Raw genomic sequence first — 21,378 nt, forward strand, 5'->3', positions numbered from 1 at the left:
GATCGCCTGCTGTGACCCTGCAGTCACAAATATTTGGGGTGTTTGAGTCCGGAGAAATTGCAGACTTCAGCTGTGTTTTCTCATTAGTAGCTGCCTCGTAGACCTTTGTAGGAGCAGAAATCCTTTAGATCATGCAGGCTGTTTGCTACCAAGACAGGGATGCTGCCTGTCAAAGCCCTGTGTGCTATGTCTAGCCTCAGGGCTGCATGTGTCTGGATCGAAAATCCTCAGTTCAGGGGAAAAACTAATTTGCTGTGGGGCTGCATTTGCAAAAAAAAAATTCCAGGACTCATCGGATGGGATGATGGAGCTCCTCAGCCCTGCCCAGGGACAAATCCTGGGTTTAATGGACTTTCCTAAGCTTACCTGGCCTTGGGACCACATGCTTTACTGCTTGGATGGTGGAATGGGCTTAAAGACGGGAGAGTAGACCATGATTTTTGATAAGGACTGGCCAGTCCAGCCTTCCTACTGCATTTGGACTCTTTGTTGGTGTTTGATTTTGATTTCTTCCCCCTTTCTCCCTGGGGAAGGAGCACTCCCAGGAGCGCAGCACTGGCTCTTCTGTTTGTGCAGCAGAAACCAGCCCCTCTAAAACTTGCTGGGAACTGCCTGTTCATCCCACCCAAGCCGCCAGGGTAGGTTTCCTCAGCAGGTGCTATTTTTCTGTAATCCAGCCAGAATAGCTCAATGAGAAGTGAGAAAAAGTTAAATTTCCCTTCCCCGTCCTGCTCCTGGCATGCAGCTCACACAGACGCAGCCACAAGCTGTGCTTTTCCTTACAGTGCACTGTGGGGCACTTGAGTTTTTGCTATTTATTATGTCAGAAGTATAAAAATGCAACTTTTCCTGGGGTTCTGACATTTGGCTGTTCCCTGGTGCATGACACAGTCGGCTCCTGCTAGGATTAAGCTCCTAGAATAGCAAATGGCAAGTGAGAGTTGTTATTTGGTACTATCACACCACAGATGTGTTACTGCTTTTGAGGTCTACAAGACAAATAGCGTATTGAAGGTGACTAGACAAGGTCCTGCTGGATGGCTTGCAGTTGTTTAGCTCACCCTAATGTACTCGTAGGTTGGTGTATTTAGCAGGAAGTGGAAAGATCTAAAATGTCTAACTTTAGGAGGTACTGTTTAACATCCTTCGCAGACACTTCTGAAGTGGGAAGTATGCCTTGTCATATGATAAGAAGAGATAACCAGGCTTGTTGCTAATACCAGGATCTTGATGAACTTGTCAACGGATTGTCCCACTGCAACTTAAACTATTCTTTGTGTCCCTTTGTCTTTCTCCTTCTTGGCCATGTTTTTCCTATGCCCTTCGGCTTTCCCTTTGCGTGTGTTTGTGCGCCCTCTCCTCCTTCCAAGAGCCCCGTAATGCTCCCAGGGAGACAGTTATATTCACCCTGGTGTTTCTTTTTCCTTCCAGCCTGAAGAGAAGCAGAAGGCCTCTGCAGCGTTTGCCCAGCTCCAGGCCGCCATGGGCACGCTGGGAATCACAGCGGAGGAGCAGCAAGCCGTCTGGCGGGTGTTAGCAGGCATCTACCACCTGGGCGCTGCTGGGGCTTGTAAAGGTAAGCGAAAGCTCGTGTTCCTCTTTTTCTTATAACTCTTATTTGCTGCCACTGGTGCCGGGGCTTAAAGAGAAGAAGGGAGAGAAAGGCACATCTGCAGCGGTGTTGGGTGAAGGAGGCAGAGCATCTCTGCTCTGTCTCCCATGCTCTGCCACGCCGGGGAAGCATTCGGGGAGCAACGTCGGCATGGAGGCGGCTGCTGCGGTTTGTCGGGCTGAGCCCTTCACCCCGCACGTGGGACCCATGCTTTGCGCTGTGGGTGACGGGTGCAAGCGTGCACGTGCGTCCACCAGCCGTGGTTTGCAGACCCAGGTGGCCTTGGCCAGGCAGGCAGGGCTTGGCGGTGTGGCCGTCCCCGCAGGTGCCGGGACCCTGTGTGGGGCCGAGACCCCGCGTGAGGCCGTCCTCTGAGCGGGGCCTCGCCGGTGCAGCGGCACCTCACGGCTCTGCAGCGCTTGGCGTTGTACCAGCTTGTTTAAAAGGGCTGGGAAGGGCAGCTCATTCGTTATCTCTTTTGGTTTACGCTCCTGGTCCCCAATGACTGTGCAGAGGGGCAGTTTCAGATAGCAATAATTTTCTCTTCTCTTGAGTGTCTAATACAGTAACTGAATTATAATAGGATGAGTCTGGGTAAAGATTGTATTTATAAAGACTTTATTAATCCAGTCTTATAGAAATTGCCTTATCCCTTATAAATTATTTTAAGATGTGCTCTAACCCATTTTAGAGACAGCCACATTGATTTGCACACTTAAATTTATGAGGGCTGCATAAAGCCTGCTATAAACTAAGGCACAGACATTTATAAATGTCTCTGCAACATGTCATAACACATCTTATGGTAATTTACGCCATTAATCATTTATTAATTATTTTAAAAGGATGAATGCTGTCCTCACTTGAAGTGTGTTCTCTCTTTCTCCCCCTGTCTGGCTTTTTCCTCCTCCATCCCCATCTCCCCTAATGCCCTTCCAACTTTTTAAAAGAAGTTCTGCTGTCTCAGGTCGAAGCGTTGTGATAAGGCTCTTGTTGAAAAAAGAAAGTCCTTCTGCCTCAAGAGTTTTCAGGAGAGCAAACCTTGGAGAGCCAATTCTTTTAAAATTAGCTAACTTATCCACAGGGAAGCTACTGTGCTGGTGGAGGAAGGGTTCCCGGGCGCACCCTCCCGCGGCTGCGGCTGCGCCCGCCCGGCGGCCGCCCAGCCGGAGCTCAGCCGTGGCGGCCTCGCGTCGCCGCAGCGCAAGGCAGGGCAGCGTCGCTGTTTGCTCGCAGTCGCGCAGGCCTTCTCCAGCCTGGCCTTGTTAGGATGCTCTCAACTTGGCGCAAACCCAGGCGTCTCCGAGCGGCTTTTCCTCCCCCCGTTCCCGAGCACACGTGCTCTCTGTGCATGGTAGCCGGGCTGTGCAGGGCAGACCTACTTTATTAAAGATGAGGAAGGCTTTTAAATTTACTTGTATAATAACCTGAGCTGATTTACTCAAACTTACTGAACTTTCAGCAGGGGCTTTCTGTCCCAAGCATCCTGTGAGCCAGTCTAAGGTCAATTGACTGCTATATTCGAAAAGTCTTGTAGCAATTATTTCAGCATGAATAGGAATATTAAGTAATGGGCCCGGGCAGGGCTTGTCACTTCGGAGCTGACTCGGGTACAGGATTAACAGTCAGAGCATGTCTCGGCAGCACTCGCTCGTGTATTGATTCCCCCATCATGTGTCAACAAAAGGGGAGAAATGAAAGGAAGTACGGATGAAAAATGGATCAAAGCTGGATGGAGCAAAAGTCTCGGTGGGGGCGATGACTCTTTTAATGTGGTTAAACCTATCTCCCGACAGCCATCTCTTCCCTTCCCCTTTTATAAACTTTGAAGTTCAAAATCCTCTCCTTGAAATCTCACCAAAGAAAGCTCCATCACTGTTTTTTTTCACTTGCATTCAAGTGCACAGCCAGAGACTGCAGCCAGCATCGCAGCCACCGCCGCTGTAATCCCAGCAACAAAGGCACCCGGCACGCGGCATGCTCTGGCTTTGGAGGCTCCGAGGGCAATTTAAATATATATTTTTTTCTTCTGCTGATTACTATCATCTTGTCACATACTCTGTTTGCCTGGGAATAAAGCAGGAGGCACTAGCACCATCTCTCTCTGGCTGAGAGTGGAAAACAAGTTTGTAGCTGGAAAAACAAGGAAGAAAGGTTGAATTTCAAAAGCCTGCTCTGTTCTGGTGTCAGCATTTATCATTGCCTTTGAAATGTGTTAAAGCAGTTCTTTTTGTGAGAAAGCAGCCTGACATCCAGAGGCCAGCAGGGCATCTTAGGTTCCCATTCACCTAAGTGCTTTCAGTCCTTTTGTGTGCTGCAGAATATTACATATTTTCGTTTATTCATTAGCTCTTTAACCGGGAAGGAGGTTTCAGGCACAGCCGGGGGTCGGCATTCAGCTCACTCTCAAGCTGTCTGTTTTGCTGACTGCTACAAAAATAAAGCACCGCAGCTCCATGCTTTCTCTCGGCTTCCCGCTGCGCAGCTTTAGTAGAGGCGACGGTGTTTCTAGCGGCTGCAAGTCCCTGAAATCTCCCTGCTGCGGCGGGCTGGTGCGCGCGGCCGCCTCGCCGAGCAGCCCGGCTGCCGCCCCGCTCCCTCTCCCGGCGGCGGGGCTGCCCCGCGAGCGGTGCTGCTCCCCGGGGCCGTCCCCGTGCGCCGGCACGGCCCGGGGCAGCATCGCGCGGAGCTAGCTGGCGCGCCGGCAGCGGTCTGCTTGCATCGCTGTGTCGTAGCGCTGGTTGCGTTACGGTGTTTAGCCCTGCGTTAACAGGGCTAAACGGGCAGCCGGGAGGCAGGATTTAGCGCTCGGGCGCCGGAGCTGCTGTTGGTGATAGGGCGCGTGGTTGGTTTTTCCTTGCAATGTTTTGGGGTTTGAAGGGTCACAAAGATTCGTGCTGTTTCGGAGACACACAGGGGGGACGAAGCAGGAGCCCGGTGGGGCCAGGGCTGCCCGCGGGGGTGTCTGCCCAGCAGCGAAGCACCCTCCGGGCACCGCGGCGTGGCGGGGGTTTGGCCGCCCTGCCCAGCTGGTTCGATGTTTCAGACACTGCTGCAAAGTCAGTGGCCAGATCCTTTTGGATGGAGGAAAATCAGAAAACCAGAAGAGCAAATTGTGCAGCAGAGACAGAGCCGCTGCTGCTGGTCAGAGCGAGAGGCCCTGAGCACCTCGCAGCACTCTGGACCCCTCCAGGCAGCATCCTGCTTCCGCTCACCCTCCCTGCTCCGTGGCGGGGCTGATCCTCTGCTGAGGAGCTGGGAAAACTCCAGTCCCAGCTGTGAGTGGAGAAACTGAGGCACGGAGCACTGCACTAGACTGGCCTGGGATCCTGCGGGGAGCTGGAGGCAGAGGCAGGGGCTGGCCCCGGCGCTCCCGAGGATCTCGTCGTGCCGGCACGCAGCAGTGTGATGCTGCCTCTCGGCTGCCCCTAGGCAGACGTGGCTGGTGGGGACGTGAGAGATGAAACCTCCTTGAATGTCCCCTTTAGCTTTCTGAAATGGGAAGTTTCCAGATGGACTAGAAACCATTTAGCCAAGTACAATAATGGGGACGTCCATCAAAATGTAAAAGGAAGAGCACCTGGCAGGATCCAGCAGGCACTAATTACCCCGTTCCCGCGAGCTTAGGTGCCAATCAGGAATGGGCTGCAGTGACTTATTGCATCCTCACCAGAGCTGAGAAAAAATCCTAAACCCACATTAAAGCTGCTGTTTTACAGCCTCTGAGATGTAGTGACCTTTCAGTAATTGATGTGGAAATGACACTTTGTTCTTAATTCCACCAAAACTCAACGCCCAAATTTATCCCAATTTTTTCATTACTGCCTGTTGCTGAAAGGATGAGGGAACAGCGTATCTATAATTAGCACTGACTCAGAGTTTCCCTTTTATGACAAATATATCTGTCCCTGGGATGGTCACTGTTGCAGAGGGAAAAATAAACTGATAAACTTCGGCGTGGTGTGTAGGATGTAGCCGCGTTATTATTTTCAGTGCAACCCAAGCCCGGTGCAGTCTGGCACCGCTGAGTGGGCTGCGAACCCTGACAGCAGAGAGGAGCGCGGAAGATGACAGGCGGAAGGCCTTCAGCATAAAGTAACAGCATGCAGCTTCACGCAGGGATCGTTCCTCTCCTTCTTCCTCCTCCCTCCTGCCCTCCCCCAGCACCTTCGCCTTGCAATGTTTTCAAATGCATGCTTGCATAATTCAAGTCTTTAGAGTTTGCTTATAGATGTGTCTGTGCTTGTGGAGGCAATAGCAGGCCCCTCCTTTCCCCTGGGATTCAGTAAGAGAAAAGGACATGGATTTGCAAGGAAACCTTGGTAGTAATCTCTCGTGTTTGCTGGTGCTTGGCGCCACTTGCATGTTCCCCAGCACCAGCTGCTAGAGCGGCTCTGGGGTCCGAGGTGAAGAGGGCAGGTGCGGGTTTGGGTCTGGGGAGCCCAATCTGCAGGACATGCTCAGGGCTCCCCCGTCCCTGCCCGCAGCGGCTCGCGCCGGCCCCTGCTCCGAGCCGCTCGCCGACCTGCCTGGAGGAGGGCGGGCGGCAGCGCTGGCCTCCCCGCCGCGGTCGTGGCTGCAGGCTCGGGTGGGCGCCCGGCCTGCCCTCCGCTGAGCGAATGCCCCGCGGGTGGGAACACAGGGCTTGTCGTGCACGCAGAGGGGTGGTTGTTAACGGGACAGACAAGCTTGCGGGTGCACGCCTCTGTGTGCTCTTCTTTTAAAAGGGCTTTAAATGGAGCGTGCTAGGCGAGGATACGGGCTTCCCACCCGGGCGTCACGAGCGTGCCAGGGCCGGGGGGTGAGGGAGATGTGTGTCCCAGTGGGAGCAGAGCAGTGCCCTGCTGAGGTCTGCTAACGGCGCCAGAGCAGCTCTTGTGACATGTCAGAAGTGTTTTCCCTTACCTGGATGCGAGGGTTTCGGAGAGCCTTTGCCCTCCTCATTAATCCCTCGTACAAATGATGCTGCGGCTGCAGCCTGCTCTTCCCACAAGCTGGTGGTGTAAAAGCTTGCCAGGGTCCGACCCCGGCTCTGCTGCTGCGCTGCCCGCGGTGCCGCGCTCCGCCTCGGCGGCCGGCGAGGGGCTGAGCTGCGCGCGGATTCGTGGCCAGTGCCTGCAAGGAGAGTGCCCGACTGTGAGCTTTGCGTGCGCTGCTGCCGTCTGCACGGACCCATCTGAGCGGCCGGGAGCTGGAGGGGAGCCTGCGAAACGGACCCTTCCGATGGCCCTGGACAAGGGAGGGGGAGAGGGCCGTGTTCTCCCTCGCTTGCACCCGCCTGGCGCTGGCCACGTTCAGCTTGTGCTTTGGCGGAAGGAACTGCCGGACCCAGCGCAGGCAGCCTCTGCCTCCTGCTTTAGGAGATTTCTTTTGCTCTGTAGAGCTGCCCATCCTGGGGCTGATGGCAGAACAGTAATTTCTGGATTTAAGTCACAGGCTTTGCTGTACCTCTGTGCTGCAGACGCAGTGAAAGGCCACCTCGCTCTCCTGCCGGAGAGGGCTCCCTGCTTCCTTGCACCGTTCATCAAAACGAGTCTCAGAGAAGACTGCGTTAGGCCTTGGCCTCTGAATCTTGCCATTTTTTCTCTCTGTGTTAAAGCCTTTTGCGCTTCAGCACCTGGATTTTCTTGCTGCACTGGGACGTGCAGCTGATTTTGCACCTGTTTTTGGTTCTCTGTATTTATTTCATGAGTTGCAGCCGTCAAGGGCAATAATTGTGCCATGATGGAACCATGCAGGCTTCAAGGGAAAGGTCTTAAGCAAGGTGACACAGTCTCTAGGGGCTGAGCCTTAGCATAGTAGCCACCCAGCTACAAGCCCGGAGCAGGTGTCTACCTAGCGTTTCAGTTTCCCAGGCAAGAGAAATTAGGCCAGAATGGAGAGTGTGGCCACCACAGCTAGAGCTGGAGATGTTTCATGAGGTCGTGCATATCAGCACTGAGGTCGGAGCTGCCTCCCAGCAGCAGCGTTTACCAAAGGGTACTTGCTCTTGACTACATTGGTGTTAAGGAGTTTTTCTCCAGATTTCGGTGACGCTCTGTGAGGGCATTTTGCAGACATCTGGTCAAGCCCTGCTGCGTTGGTTGGAGTGGCGGAGCTGATGTGCAGCCCACGGGCTCAGGGCAGCAGCCTTTTTATCCTTGGGGAATCGCAGCTGGGTTTAATGAAGCCATGAACAAGATGTTGTGTTCTTGCCCCCTTTTGCTAATGGATATTTGTCTGTCTTGGAAAGGCCAGGAGACTAGGAGAAGCCTGCGGTGTGGGGCAGAGACTGCCGGGCGGTTTGGCCGCGATGCCCTGGGCTGCGTCCGAGCAGAGTGAGCCCTGCGCTCCCCGCGGCAGGAGGGCTCTGGGTTCGAGTGCAGACCAGGCAGAGCTCTGCGGTCTGCCGTTTGGGTCCAGGAAACAAGCAGAAATGAGGAGTTTTGTTGGAATTTGTGCCTTGAGCAACTTAAAGCACAGGGTGGGGAGCGGAAGGCATTCGAGCCCCGAGAGCGGGAGCCGTGGGGAGAGCCACAGGCTCGGCCGTGCAGGGAACCGGCTGCTGTGGAGATCAGCGGCTCTGCACCCCGGTTCCCACCTCGCCTCGGCATGGGAGTTCGTTTTCCTCCAGGTCCTGACTGTGGTCTGGGGTTCAGACCCGGTGATCTTGCTGCTGACTTATGGGTGGCGTGAGGGCTCCAGCTCTGGGGACCTGTTACGGCTGACACCGATTCTCCTTCGCGTGGATTTTTATAATTGCTACCGCGGCTCCCCAGCCCGGGCGGGCCGACTCCGCGCGCGGCAAGTTATGGCACTATCTATTCAGCGCTCTGACATCTTTATTACAGACAGTTGGGGAAATGCAGCCAGAATGGCAGATTTCTTTAATCATGCTATTACACAGCTCTCCGCTTTGTTATATATAGGCTTTAATATGTCATGCATCAGACAATGGGTCAACAGAGAATAGACTGGTGGAGAATTTAGTGCAAGACAAATAAATTAAGCATTCAAGCCAGAGGGAACGTCCTCCCTTCCCTTCCCCACCCAGAGTAATAAAGAAGGACAAATGGCTTTTTTATTTGTCCCATTAGCAGTGCAAGCGTTTTAATGACAAAAGAAGTGAAAGAAAAAGGAGGAGCTGAGAAGGGGCGCCGGGGCGGCGGGACGGCGAGGGCAGGTGGACTGCGTGTCCCTGCTCACGCGTGGGCATCCGATGGGGAAGGCTGCTCTGGCGACAGAGGTCCCATAGCGGAGGCCGAGGTCCCTGGGGCTCCCCGGGCATCGGGGCTTGCTGCCGGCGTGGCGCCTGCCTCCGGCCTCTCCTCCTAGGCAAGCCGGGCAGTGGGTTTCCAGGCACGTTCTGCCTCCCGTAATTGCCTCCCCCGTGGCCTGACGAGAGCGGAGACGTGAGGCTCGTCCGCAGCGAGCACCGCCTGTCTCGCAGCTCCTAATTAACGGCTGTAAAGCCAACGCAGTGTTGCGAGCGTGCGCTGCAGGCGTGGGGGCAGCGAGGCCGGCGGGCCGCGGCGGTGGGGAGCCGCGCAGCATCCCCGAACCGGCCCGCTCCTGCGCTTGTCCGCTGCTGCCTGGGCTGCACCGCGTACGGCTTGGAAAGCTGACGTGTGGCCGACGGGGTGGTCTGGCCCCGCGGGAGCCTCCGGGCCTCCCTGCTGCCCCGAGAGCAGCCCAGTCCCACATCACGCTGAACCTAAATCCTCCAGCTGCAAGGGCAGAGCAAGCCTGGTGCTGACACTGTATCTTCATACTGCTTCTCTTAAATATTAAATGTGCCAAAGTAATTACCTTTTAGGTGTCAAAGTTGGTGTGTTTTACAGTGGTCAGATTACACCCTGGGTGGCTGCACACTGCCGCTGCTATTTATGTTTTATGAAGTGTGAAATGCTGCTTGGCCTCTCTTGCTTGGCCGGGGCGGGAGGACAGCGGCAGATACCGCACCCGGGAGAGCCCCGAGCGCGTCGGGAGCTCCCGCAGAGGGGTCCGTGCCTGTCCCTCTGCTGATTCAGTGCACACCAGCAGTTTACAGCTGAGGTGCAGCTCAAGGAGTATCTGAGTGCAAAACCCACAGTGTGATGAGCGTTTCAGAGCTATTTACCCGCTGCACGCGGGCAGAGGGCTCGGAGCCGCCGTCGGGCCGCAGCAGGGTCTCCCCAGAGCCCGTCTGGCTTTTGGGCTGTGAAGCTGTGTGCAAACGTGGCACCGGGTGGCCCCGCGCCTGCACCGTCTCCTGCGCACTGACGGGAGCCCGGGCGCAGCACCTCATCCGAAAAGGTGCCCATGGGTCCAGCGCTGGTAGCTAGTGAGCACCAAGGGTGCAGGATACGGCTGTCTCCCGCTTTCCTGCACAATCCTTTTCCTTCGTTGGTGGCTACTTGCTTTATTTTAAGGGCTCGTCTTTGCTGTAAGATCAAGGCTGACTCCTCATTAGTCACCACCTAAAACCACTCTCTGCCAGGTCTCTGGACGACTTTGCTCGTTTGCTCCCGTTTCTGCTCACTGCACTCCCGTGTTCCTGATTTCGTGCCAGCTGGCTGGCTCCAGAGCATCTTTCATGCCTAGGTCTGTAAAAGGATTTATCCTGCAGATTGTCTCCCTATTGATTTTAATCATTAAGCTGGAATCGCTGTGCTGGATATAAATAATTTCCTTTGAAAGTGCATGTCAGCTCTGTTTGCTGATGGGGCTGAGAGGAGAGCTGCTGTCTGTGTTACAGGGACAGCAAACATTGCTGGGTCTGAGTAAGGTGATCCTGGATTTTGAGGGATTGAGTCATAATCCCATCAGCTTCCATAAACACATCTGCTAGTTCGGTCCACTGAAGCTTTTAAAATACACAGAAAATGTTCTTCAGGCCTTGCTAACAGCGGCAGACTGGGTAGGGTTCCCATATCCCACCTCCGGGTTTCTCACTAGCTCTCACTTTCCTCCGAATGAGTCCCTGGAGCCAGTCTCCGCTGGGGCTCGCTGTGCCGGGGCTGCCCGGGCGGGCTGAGCCGCGCGGACACCGTGCATGGGAGCCCGCGGGACCCGTGTGCCGGCAATGAGCCTCCGCGCACCTCGGAGCGGCAGCAAGCGCAGAGAGCTCTCCTGGGGGGAGCAGCTCTTGTAGGAGGGTTGAGAGCACTGGTCTGAGATCCTTAACATTTGCCACCCTCTCCTGATGGGAAAAAAAAAAAAAGTCCTTCTGTGCCAAACAATTACCCAAAGGCCAAATCTGTCAACCTTTCTTGAATCGTCCAGCCTTCCGTTAATGCAACAGATACCTTGCAAAGCCGAGAAAATTGCTACAGCTGTTGAGTAGTGGCATTTGTGTAGAGCGGTCTAAAGAGCAAGCATCCCTGGGGCATCGCGCCGGCGGGGAGAGGGGGCCGGCGCAGCCGGGCTGGGCTGGGCTGGGCTGGGCTGGACTGGCCTCCACTGCCTGAGCTGGGCTCTGGAGAAGGGCTTCAGGCGGAGGGGGGGTGGACTTTAAGGAGGAAAGAGCTTTTCAGTTCGGTTGGAGCTGTTGCTCAGAAGGGGAATCTGAGCCCTCAGAGTGAGGTAAGCATCCAACCACATCCACTTTAATTGAAAATTAAAAGAGCAGACAATAAAGAACTGCAGAAAGCAGTGATACTGCAATAGAAGGAATTAGAAAGAAGTATATGGTTGCTGACTTACTAATGCATACGGACCGCAGTCACAGATAGCTGTCGAACCAGCTGAAAATGCTAGAAAAGCAAAGCGGAGTTTTCCTGAGTTTGTGTATTGCTGTAGGTTGCTTTTAGCAGCCGCAGAGCCAGGCTTTCCCGTGCGGCGTTGGGAGCGCCGGGACCTGCAGCGCCAGCCGGCTCAGCTCCCGCACGGCCCGCGGCGCCCAGCGCCCGCCGCCTTGCCCGGATTTGTTCACAAGCTCCGACAGTCTGTGTGCCGTTAACAAGCGTCGGTGCGTGCTGTGATTTCTGATCGAGGGTTATGTAATTAAAACCATCCAAACGAGCTGGTAATTAATAGCTCCACTCTGGGCAGGGTCTCCCCCAGCTAGTGCCCTGCTGCTCTGCTGCCCGCTGCTGCCGTTCCGGCCCGTTTTTGCCCAGGCTGATTCATCTTTCCAGGAGCACGTTTCAGCCGTGGTCTGTAGGTTTGTTGCTGTGAGCGGGTCGGCAAGCGCGCGGTTTGAAAACTGCCCCTTAAGGCTGCGAGGGCAGGTCTGCGCCAGCAGCCTTTCCGCGGCAGCGCGAGGGCAGCTGGGGTTCTCCGGTGCAAGACTCCCTCCTTCCGCCCCATCCCGCGCTGCAAGCAGCAGTCGTCTTTCTTTGCTTTATTTCTTTTCTTTCCCATTCGGGGCTGGATGTGGCAGCGGGGCAGGGAAGCGCGGAGGCGGCAGCGGCGGCGGCGAGCACGTGCCGGCGTTGCTCGGATGTGCTTGCGGGATCCCATCTGTACGTGCTGCCTCCTCTCTCCCCTCTCGGCAGTTGGCAGGAAGCAGTTCATGAAGTTCGAGTGGGCGAATAACGCCGCAGACGTTCTGGGCTGCGACGTGGAGGAGCTCACCACCGCCGTCTTCAAACACCACCTCAAGCAGATCATAGAGCAGGTCACGGCTCGGGGCAGTCGGCTGCCCCTGGACGAGGACAGTCCTTCAGGTATCAGAGTTTTATAGTCCATTTTTCTTTATTTATAGTCGATGCAGAAATACCGTGCTCTGCACTGCTCCTGAGTGGGCACTGGGGGAAGATGGAGTGCTTGGCGCTGTAGGGAAAGGCAATGCACCCTTCTCTTTTCAGGCAGTAAGATCCATTTAAATATATTCATATTAAATAAATTGTTAAATGTGCTCAGTCAGGTGACTCTCCTGAGCTTTGAAGCTGACTCCACCTGTCGCTTCTTAAGGACACCTGAAGGTCCAGTGAATTCTGATAATGCCAGTGGCATTATTTTAAGCAATATGGCATAAAAGTCGGGTTATTTGCCAAGAGACCTCACTGCTTCCGAGAGGCCCATCTCCGAGTGAGATCTTGTAGAAACACCAACAGCACGGGCATTGCAGCCTCTTCGCTCCCCTTGTAAATCGGGGTGGTGCTTGTGCCTCTGCCCGTGCTGCCGGAGGGCTGGATGCCACCGGGCAGCAGTGTCCTTGGGCCCGGACAGCCAAACCTCGCAGTTTCCGTATGTGTGTGTCACTCACGCTTCTTTTCTGCGCTGCAAACCTCACCTCCTGAACTGGACGGAGCAAAGGAGTCCTGTCGAATGGACCCGTGCTCCACGGTGCACCGACAGCCTCCCTGAGAGCAGCCAGCTGCCACGTCCTCGCCACTTCTCCTGTTGTTCTCGGGACAAGCGAGGCATTTTGCAGCAGTTTTGTGTTGTACTAAAACCAGGATGAGCACGCAGAAGCCTGTGCAAGGAGCTGAAACGACAGCGCTAGGGAAAGGGAGAGCAGCACCAACAAGCAGCTATGTTAATTGTAAATATCAGGCACTTTTAAGCGGAAAGCAGAGATCATTTGGCTTAGGGCACAGGGATATTTGCTACCTGCTGACATCCAGGCACCGAGAAAAATTCACAGCCAGCACCAACCTAACTCCAATGTGCATGTGGGTTTTTTTTCCTCTTTCATGATGATGTTTTTCTTTTGCAAATTTGTTTTTCCCCTCTGCGTGTTTGCAGCCAGGGCTTGTGGCTCTCCGACATTTGCTGCAAAAAGGACTGTCGTGTTTGCGAAGGGTGCAAGGAGGTTGCCTGTTCCCTAGCAACCAGCTGGGTTTCAGGGTTAAAGAAAGACCATGAAATGCTTTAAGAGCTCCCCCCAGAAAAGGAACAGGAAGGGATAAAAGGAAAAAAAATCGCAAAAGGGCAGCTGGAGCTGGCAGGGAGCTTCCTTCCACCATGCTCATAAATGAAGCAGCGCTTGCGCTTTGTGCATGTGCCCGTGCGGCTCAGGGAGAGCTGGATAGTGTGCGGTACCACACACCAGTGCTTGACAAAACGTTGCTGAACCAGTATAAACTTCAAATTAATGCAGGGACCTAAACTGCAGAGGCAGATCCAGCACGCACAGATGGGGGAGAGTATGAGATATCGCCCAGTTTTAAGGTCAGCCTTTCCGTGCCGGACTAGTCCTCAGCGACTGAATTACAGCTGGGCTGCTGCAGGCTGTGCTGATAGAAGCAAGAACTTGCAGCACTGGCCCTTAATATGGTGATGGTTTTACTTCTTAAATATAAATTAGGCCAGAAGCACTAGAGGAACTGAAGGTATACACCTGGATGTTTATTGCTGGTGTAACTGGAGCTATGTAGCATCTGCCAGACAGAAATTAGGAGCAGCGCAGGTTGTCTTACCCAGAGAGCAAGGGAAACACCTGCAACTGATTGTGTCTCAGGCAGGTTGGACTCAGCGGGAACTAAATGACGTGTCTCTGCCTGCTCTTCTCTTTATGTGTGCTAGGGCCGAAGATGACGGGCGTGGAGTGCGTGGAGGGGATGGCTGCGGGTCTCTACGAGGAGCTTTTCGCTGCTGTCGTCTCCCTGATCAACAGGTACGGGCGCTGCCGGGGCCTGCGCCAGCGGTGCCTCTGTGCACCCAGAAACAAGGCACGTTCATGACATTCAACGCTAACGTGTCCTTCTCCTGGCTCTAGCGAAGAGCAACCTTTACTGGGAGCTCTCTGGAGAGATGCATGTAGCAGGCAGCCGCTGCCTGCTGCAGAAAGGTTATCCGAAAATATCCGTATCAGAGAGTGTGTGGGCTCCTGGTGAGCCTGCCAGCGTGGACCAGAAGTCCCCAGAGAGCAGCAGTTAGGTGCTCAGCCCGACCGGTGTTGCGTGGGCCTCCTGTCTCTCCTGCCTGCTCTTTGCCTGCTGGCTCTGGCCTGGGTCACCCACGTGCCCATTTGTTTCTTCTCTCCTGAGTGCCTTCATGGTGGGAAGAAGTGCTGAGCCACTGGCAGTGTGTGGGGCCAGGCCCGGCGCCTCGGTGCCCGTCTCTGGTGCGCTGGTATGGCACCGCGTCCCAGGCCGCCAGCTGCTTTCGGCTGCCCTGCTTCGCTCCCGAGCAGAAGTCTGACATTTCTGAAAGTGGAGGCTTATGCTGCAGCAAGGCGCATCTTCTGCTGGTGTGCAGCCACAGCAACCTCACCGCCTCGCTTGCGCCTGCTCTTGGCTCAGAGCTTTCCCGGCTCCTCGGGAGCTGAAACCTCCCTGGCCACGGGGTGCCCGTGGTGTTGGCAGCCGATTAGCACGTTTTCTGCTGCAGCGCACACCTCTGTCGGATGCTCTTGTTCTGAAGATACTTCCACTAATCTCATTTCCCAGCAGGCAGCACAGAAAGTGTAAATACCAAGCAGCTAAAATCAGAGCATTGCAGCGCTGAGATGCAGCTTGTTTACTTATTAATAATAGATGTGACTTTGCAGATTGAAATCAAGGTTACCAGTATGTACAGAGCAATAAACCAGTCGGGGAATCCCATGGTGAGCCATGCAGATGCTTGCTAGGAATTGCTTCTTGAGAAAAGCTTGATTGCAAGAGAGGATCAAAATATCAAAAATTAGAGGGTCTGGCACCAGAGATGCTTTATCAGTCTGTGTTTGTGTCCTGTTGTCTGGGGACTGGTGAAGCTCAGCAAGTGTTACTTTTCCCTGTTTCCCTGGGATCACAGCAGCATCCATCTCAAGAGTCAGGACAGGAAGGATATTCTCTGTGGTCTGATGTCTACTTCTTCAACTGGTGAAAATCTGAAAGATCTACTCAAATGGAGTAATTTAATAGTGGGGTAAGAGAAGAACCAGGCTCCCAAACCATTTAGTTTTCTTAGCTCTGTTTCACAACTCAATTCCTCAAAGTCAGCATCCACATCAAATCTGGTGATTGAAAATACTCTGTATCATTGTCACAGGTTTATTTTAGCCTATTTTCTATTTTAACTTATAGCAACCAGGTTTCAAAGGGAAATTGCTGTAAGGTCTTAGCATCAACATCAACAAGAGCAAAATATTGCTGGTTCTCTTGAATAACAGCATTAGCTCAGAAGATATGTCCCATGTCCTGTCTTCCCTTTAAAGCTTGCTTTGCTTTTTCTGATTTTATTTTCCAAACCAACCTACCAAATCCTTTTAAACCATTGCAACAAAGATCATGTAGGTCCAAGTGAAAACATATGTTTCAGTGCAGTCTGGAAAATGTTATTTTCTTCAGTGAGTTGATAGTGCTTGTGAACTTGAATCGCTTTCAGCTTCTGCAGCGCCAGAGTGTAGCACACGCTGGTGTTGCTGCAGGAAGGTGCTGAAATGAAATTCTTTAAGCAATTTCTAAATACATTTTTGTTTCTTCATTCAACCTTGTACTTTCATCAAGGTGCAGGAACTCTCAGTGGCCTGTGCCATGTAGAAGAAATGCATCTTCTTAAATCTCACCCAAGTGCACTGCAGAGGGCTGCCTGCCAGCAAGCTGCCTGCAGGAGGAGGTGATGGGAAAGGCCAAGAAGCTCTGCAGCTGGTAAAGTGCGGAATAGCACAATGTGATGGCTGTTTCAGAAGTGTGCGTTAAAAACAATCCCAGAGATTTCTCGGGGTTGTGCTCTCCTGCTGCTCTGATCTGAAACACTGGGAATGGCTGCAAGCAACATTTTAAGAAGTTGCAAGCAGTATCTCTCTTTCTCTCAAGAACCAACTTGATGCCTGTTCCTCAGATCATGCCTGTCACCACCTGCATTTCCAATTATAGATTTCATCAAGAACTAAAAATTGGCAGTCTTCTCATGTACAAACACCATATACGTCATGGTCCTATAATTTGTGTTTTGGAAACTCACCGTGTCATCAACGTTGGCATCACATGTCAGTTTAGCCACTTTTCAAATCAACTGTTCTATTAAACCTAATGCATTTGGATTAAGATTTAGCATTTTAAATAAGTAGAGTGTCAGGACAGGAACAAGTGTGGAAGCGGACGCATCTCATCCTCTCATTAACAAAGCATCTGTTAAGCCAGGTCAGGAATAGCCCATGCCAGACGGGCTGCATCTAGGCTGGGAGAAGCCACTTGGCTTGAGTGGATCAGAGAAGATGTGGGTGAAACTCAGGCTGTAAGGGACAAGAGAAGAAAATGTGCTATGTGACTGTTAGTGCTCCCTGACTGGAGACACAGGCAGGTGGTGTCCGACTGGGCGGCCGAAGGGTGGAAAGTGCTGGGACGGTTGCTGGTACTTGAGTGACTGCTTGGAACGGTGCTAATGAAGGGTTGCACACGCTGGGGAGGAAACGGTGGCTCTATGAAAGCTGGACTCAGGTGTGTGTCTGTGGGTGAAACACCCATGCTGTGTACGACTGTTTCCCCAGGTCCTTTTCGTCCCACCACCTCTCCATGGCTTCGATCGTGGTGGTGGACACGCCTGGCTTTCACAACCCACGGCATCAGAAGAGGGAGCGAGCGGCCACTTTTGAAGAGCTTTGTCACAACTACGTGCACGAACGGCTGCAAGCCCTCTTCTACGAGAAAACGTTTGTCTCGGAAATGGAGAGGTACAAAGAGGTGAGGCCTGAGGGCCGGGTCGCCCTAGGAGTCGAGGCCGCGCTCCCGGCTACGTGTCAGCCAGAGCACCCTTCTTAGCCCCGGGGGCACGAGCTTTGCATTTGGCTCCACGGGCCCTTGTCCCCTGCTGTGCCACGGCTCAGTAACTCTGTCAAGTGGCTTGAACGGGAGGAGTGTTGCAGAGGTGCTGGGGGTCTGAACGGGCAATAGGCCTGGAGCTAAGTCCCTCTCGTCCCCCTGCTGCCCCAGGCCTCTTGGATCATCATATATTTCTTACATGCTAGAAATGCCAGTCTGTCTTGGGGATCTGTTTGGGCAAGCTTTTTCCAGCTCAGAAAACTTTGAACCCTTCTATTGATGCAGCTGTTTTGCTAAATTTCCTCAGGCGCTAGATAGAGAATAAAAAGGAAAATGGTAAATTACTGCAGAAATAAACTGCTGTAAAAATCTTTAAGTAGAGATGAACTAATTAGACATTATTAAGCATACATTAATAATTCTAGCTTTGGAAAAATAGTTGAATTCCCATGGCTTAATATTCACACATCACTTGGGCCAAGTAAGTATATGTATGTTCTTCAGTAGCAATGAATATGTAGTTACTGACCAAGCTTGAAATGAAAGATGGCTCGGCAAGGCCCCATCACCTCGGGTTTGCTGGTGGCTGAGGATGGCTGCCCAGGCTGCTGCAACGAGTTTATCTGTCAGCCATGCTAGTGCGACTTGGAGCCTGAGCCCAAATGACAAATGACCTGCATTCCTCGCAGAGCTCAGTCACCAATGGTGCCCTCGGTGCAAAGTGAAATTCAGGCCCAGCTGCTGCTTTCTGCTCCACCTGCATGCACAGGCTGCAGACATGAATCCCTGAGCAAAACCTCTCTATGTTACCATGGAGAGAGATGAAAGCTTTGGATTTTGCTGAACATCCCCGGTTTGCACGTGAGCAAGGATCCACTTACCTCGCAGCTGCCCTTGGCGCAGGCGGCTCTGTTAGCTGCATGGGGTCAGAGCATGCTCGTGGAAAGATGGTCTCCGAGGAGCTGCTGCCTCTCCTCGAGACCGGCGCATACCCGGGCCCAGCGCAGGGACCAGTGGCAGGAGCAAGGGCTGGATTTAATGTCACTCATGGGGAAGGTGCAGTGATTACCTGCAGCACCCAGAGCTGGGCAACACGGGACTCGACCTGAAGTTCTCCATTTAGAAAGGGAAATTTAATAAAAACAACAGTGAGCCTTCAAGCTGCAAATTAAATAATTGATTATTTTCTTGATGCTTTCTTGTTAAGTCTTCAACTTTTTTTTATATCCATTATTTATGCAACTTGTCTGACGCTCGCAGAAGTGCTGCAGAAGCCCTTTGAGCGCAGTGGTCCTGACAGTCCTTCCTGTGATGGCAAGCGTGGCTGTGCCACTGCTGTCACTTCAAAGATGTCTCACCGGGAGCGCTGCTCAGCCAGCGTCAGATCCCACAAAGCAGAGCGGGACGGGCGCAGGCACCTTCTTCTTCCCCCTTCTTGCAAGTGCATTTCCTCTTGGATTTCGTATGCCAGATCATGACTGAAGTTAACTTTTAAATGATGTTTTCCAGGAAAATGTTGAGGTGTCTTTTGATCTTCCAGAGCTCTCTCCAAGGGCCACGCTGTCCATCATCGATCTGAACCCATCACAGGTAATCTGTCCCAATAACCAGAGTGGTGACTTATTGCTCTGTCCGTGCTAGAAGCTGGCTGTCGGTCTGACACTTCACAAGCACCTTTCTCCCTCCCAGAGGAGTGAGGATTTCTTGAGGCAGAGGGAGATGTCATGATGTCTCATGATCCCTTGTGATGTGTTTGGCACAAGCAGAACAGCTCCTAGGCCATTACAGGGAAGGGTACAACATCAATTGGTATCTTCTTGGTGTTTTAAAACACACATTTTAGTGCTGGTGGAGGCACAGTGATCGCCCCTGGAACGAAGTCTGTATGTCCTGGGGTGTACGGCTGAGTCACCCCAGCGGCTGCTGCCCCAGTCCGTCTCTCCTGTGCTCTGTTCAGCCTGGCGGGAGATGCTGGGCTCATGGCACGGCCCAGCACCTCTTCTCACTGCTGCCTGGGAACTGCAGCAAAGCGGGCTGGAGCAGTGCTCAGCGCCAAGGAGATGCCGGCGATGTTTGATGCGATGGGTTTCAGCTGGCTACACAATCCCAACTTGTCTTCTATAGGTGGCTAAACAGCCATCACTGAATTGGTATATACGCACCTGGGTCAGGCTCGAGCTGGTGACCTGGAAATGAGAAATTCTTTATCCCAGGCACCGCCGATGCTCTGATCAAGCAGCTCCCCATGCCTCAGGAGCTGGCTGTTAGCTGTTGTGCGTAGTTCTGGGACAAGGCTCGGCATGCAGAACAGTGACCATGCCAGCAGAGCGCAGGCCACATCTGTCAGTCGGGATCAGGAGAAGAGAAGCGGCTGCTCATAAGCAGGGCCCCTCACAAGGGTGCTTTAGCAATAGGCTTCCCAAGAGATCAGCCCTACAAGTGGACTATAGCTAGTGGTAGGTTTGCTGGTCATAGGGTAAAATGTCCCTCAGGAAGGCGGTTTGGCCTGTCTCACTGCTTCTGCAAGGTGCTCTCTGTTGCATATTTATATGCCCTTTCTGCTCAAACCCAAGTGGACAGTCCTCCATCCTGGGTGCCCTTTCCAGCCTGGCATCAGAGCCGGGGCTGACTTGGCTCTGCAGGACACAGCGTCCTGCAGAGGGTTTCATGGGTGATGTCCAGAGCTGGAGCAGGCCAGGAGGCTTTCCTGAGCCTGTCCAAGGCTTGTCCAAGGCAGGAGAGACAGCTGGGCAGAGGCTTCTTCCCTTCCCAGGAACTGGCAGCGCTGGGCAGAGCTGGTGTGTGTGCGGGCTGGAGTTGCCCTGCTGCTGGCTGCCCTCCCGTGCCTTTCTCCGAGCCCTGAGGGACTTTTCCTTTGCTAGCCACAGGCACTGCCCGGCGGTCCAGCAGATGGTCCCCGGGGGCTGCTATGGATCCTGGACGAGGAGGTGCTGATTCAGGGCTCTGGGGACAGTGCTGCCTTCGACCGCCTGTGCTCCTACTTTGCCAAGACAGGAGCTGACCAGGAGGGTAAGGAATACGCGGGACAGCTTGGCAGCTCCCTAGGTCTCCCAGCTGCCTTGCCTTGGCATTGTCATTTAGCTTTGGAAATTTAAAAAACTATCCAGTAAATTAAATATCTCACTAGGCTTTTTCCTCTTGGGTGATTCTGGTTTCCTAATAAACACAACTCTGAGCTTTCTCCAACCAGCAAGATAAGTGTGGGCTTCCCAGACTCACTCCTGGTACTCTGCCTTGGCCGGGGCTGACCGGCCTTTCTGCCTCTGCAGCTGCTTGGATGGCAGCCGCTGACGGAAGCGCCTGGTCAGGATCCTGGCTTGGACATGGGGGAGCTGGTGCCTCGGTGCAAGGTGCTGCAGGGTGATCCCTGCACCCTCCACTAGCCGAGGCTGCAGGAGCTCTTCCCATACGAGGTCGCCTTGGAGCAGGGCCAGGGGGGCCAACCGCAGGAAACCCCCTTTTGATGCAACCTTTGCAGACCTCTCTAGCACGCAGCCACATGGCTATTGCCCAGTAACCTCCTCTTGCTGTTGGGTCGCTCTTACAGAGGAACGCTACATGCGCAAGTGTGAGCAGGCGCTGCAGTTCGAGATCTTCCACCAGCTGGGCACAGACCCTGTTCGCTACGACCTCACGGGTTGGGTCAACAAAGCCAAACTCAACTTGTCAGCGCAAAACGCCATCCAGGTCCTGCAGCAGTCCAAGGTGTAAGTATCAGGGCGGGCGCCAGGCTTGGGGGTGTTAAAGAGGGCTGCTCTACTCAGGGTCTCGCTCACCACAGCGCCAGTGGTGATCACCTTGCCAACGGGAGTGGATTGGGGAATAACCTCCCGTAGCGAGATGGAGAGCTTTAGCTGGAACCTGCAAAACCTTCTGCAGGTCTATGAGGAAGATGATGGTGGGGAAAGGGGTGGGTTTTGTGGGGCAGCCCAAAAGAGAGGAGAGGACCTGGAGTCTGGCTGAAGCCAAAGGAGCTGCAAACAGCCAGGGCGGGCAGTCCTGCTGGCAAGCACTTCTTGCCATGGGGGGTTTCTCCAGCCATCATTGGCTGATGTGAGGAAAGCACGTGCCGTTGTTCCCTTCGGGCTTGTCACGGACAGCAGTGGCGAAGTGTCGCTGTCACACCTCATTGCTGGAGTCCAGCTCAGCTCT

General features: G+C 53.6%; 1 protein-coding gene across 1 annotated transcript in view; it reads left to right on the forward strand.

The window, feature by feature from the left end:
• Positions 1-21,378, forward strand: part of MYO18B (myosin XVIIIB) — a 90,623-nt gene that overhangs the window by 12,625 nt on the left and 56,620 nt on the right. Inside the window, exons 11-17 of the mRNA XM_067306865.1 lie at positions 1,432-1,576; positions 12,070-12,240; positions 14,045-14,135; positions 16,935-17,127; positions 18,715-18,795; positions 20,088-20,235; positions 20,774-20,933. Of these exons, the coding sequence (XP_067162966.1) occupies positions 1,432-1,576; positions 12,070-12,240; positions 14,045-14,135; positions 16,935-17,127; positions 18,715-18,795; positions 20,088-20,235; positions 20,774-20,933 (989 nt within the window). The remainder of the gene's footprint in view (positions 1-1,431; positions 1,577-12,069; positions 12,241-14,044; positions 14,136-16,934; positions 17,128-18,714; positions 18,796-20,087; positions 20,236-20,773; positions 20,934-21,378) is intronic.

Source organism: Apteryx mantelli, chromosome 17 (genome assembly GCF_036417845.1).
Source record: "Apteryx mantelli isolate bAptMan1 chromosome 17, bAptMan1.hap1, whole genome shotgun sequence".
Classification (NCBI taxonomy): Eukaryota; Metazoa; Chordata; class Aves; order Apterygiformes; family Apterygidae; genus Apteryx; species Apteryx mantelli.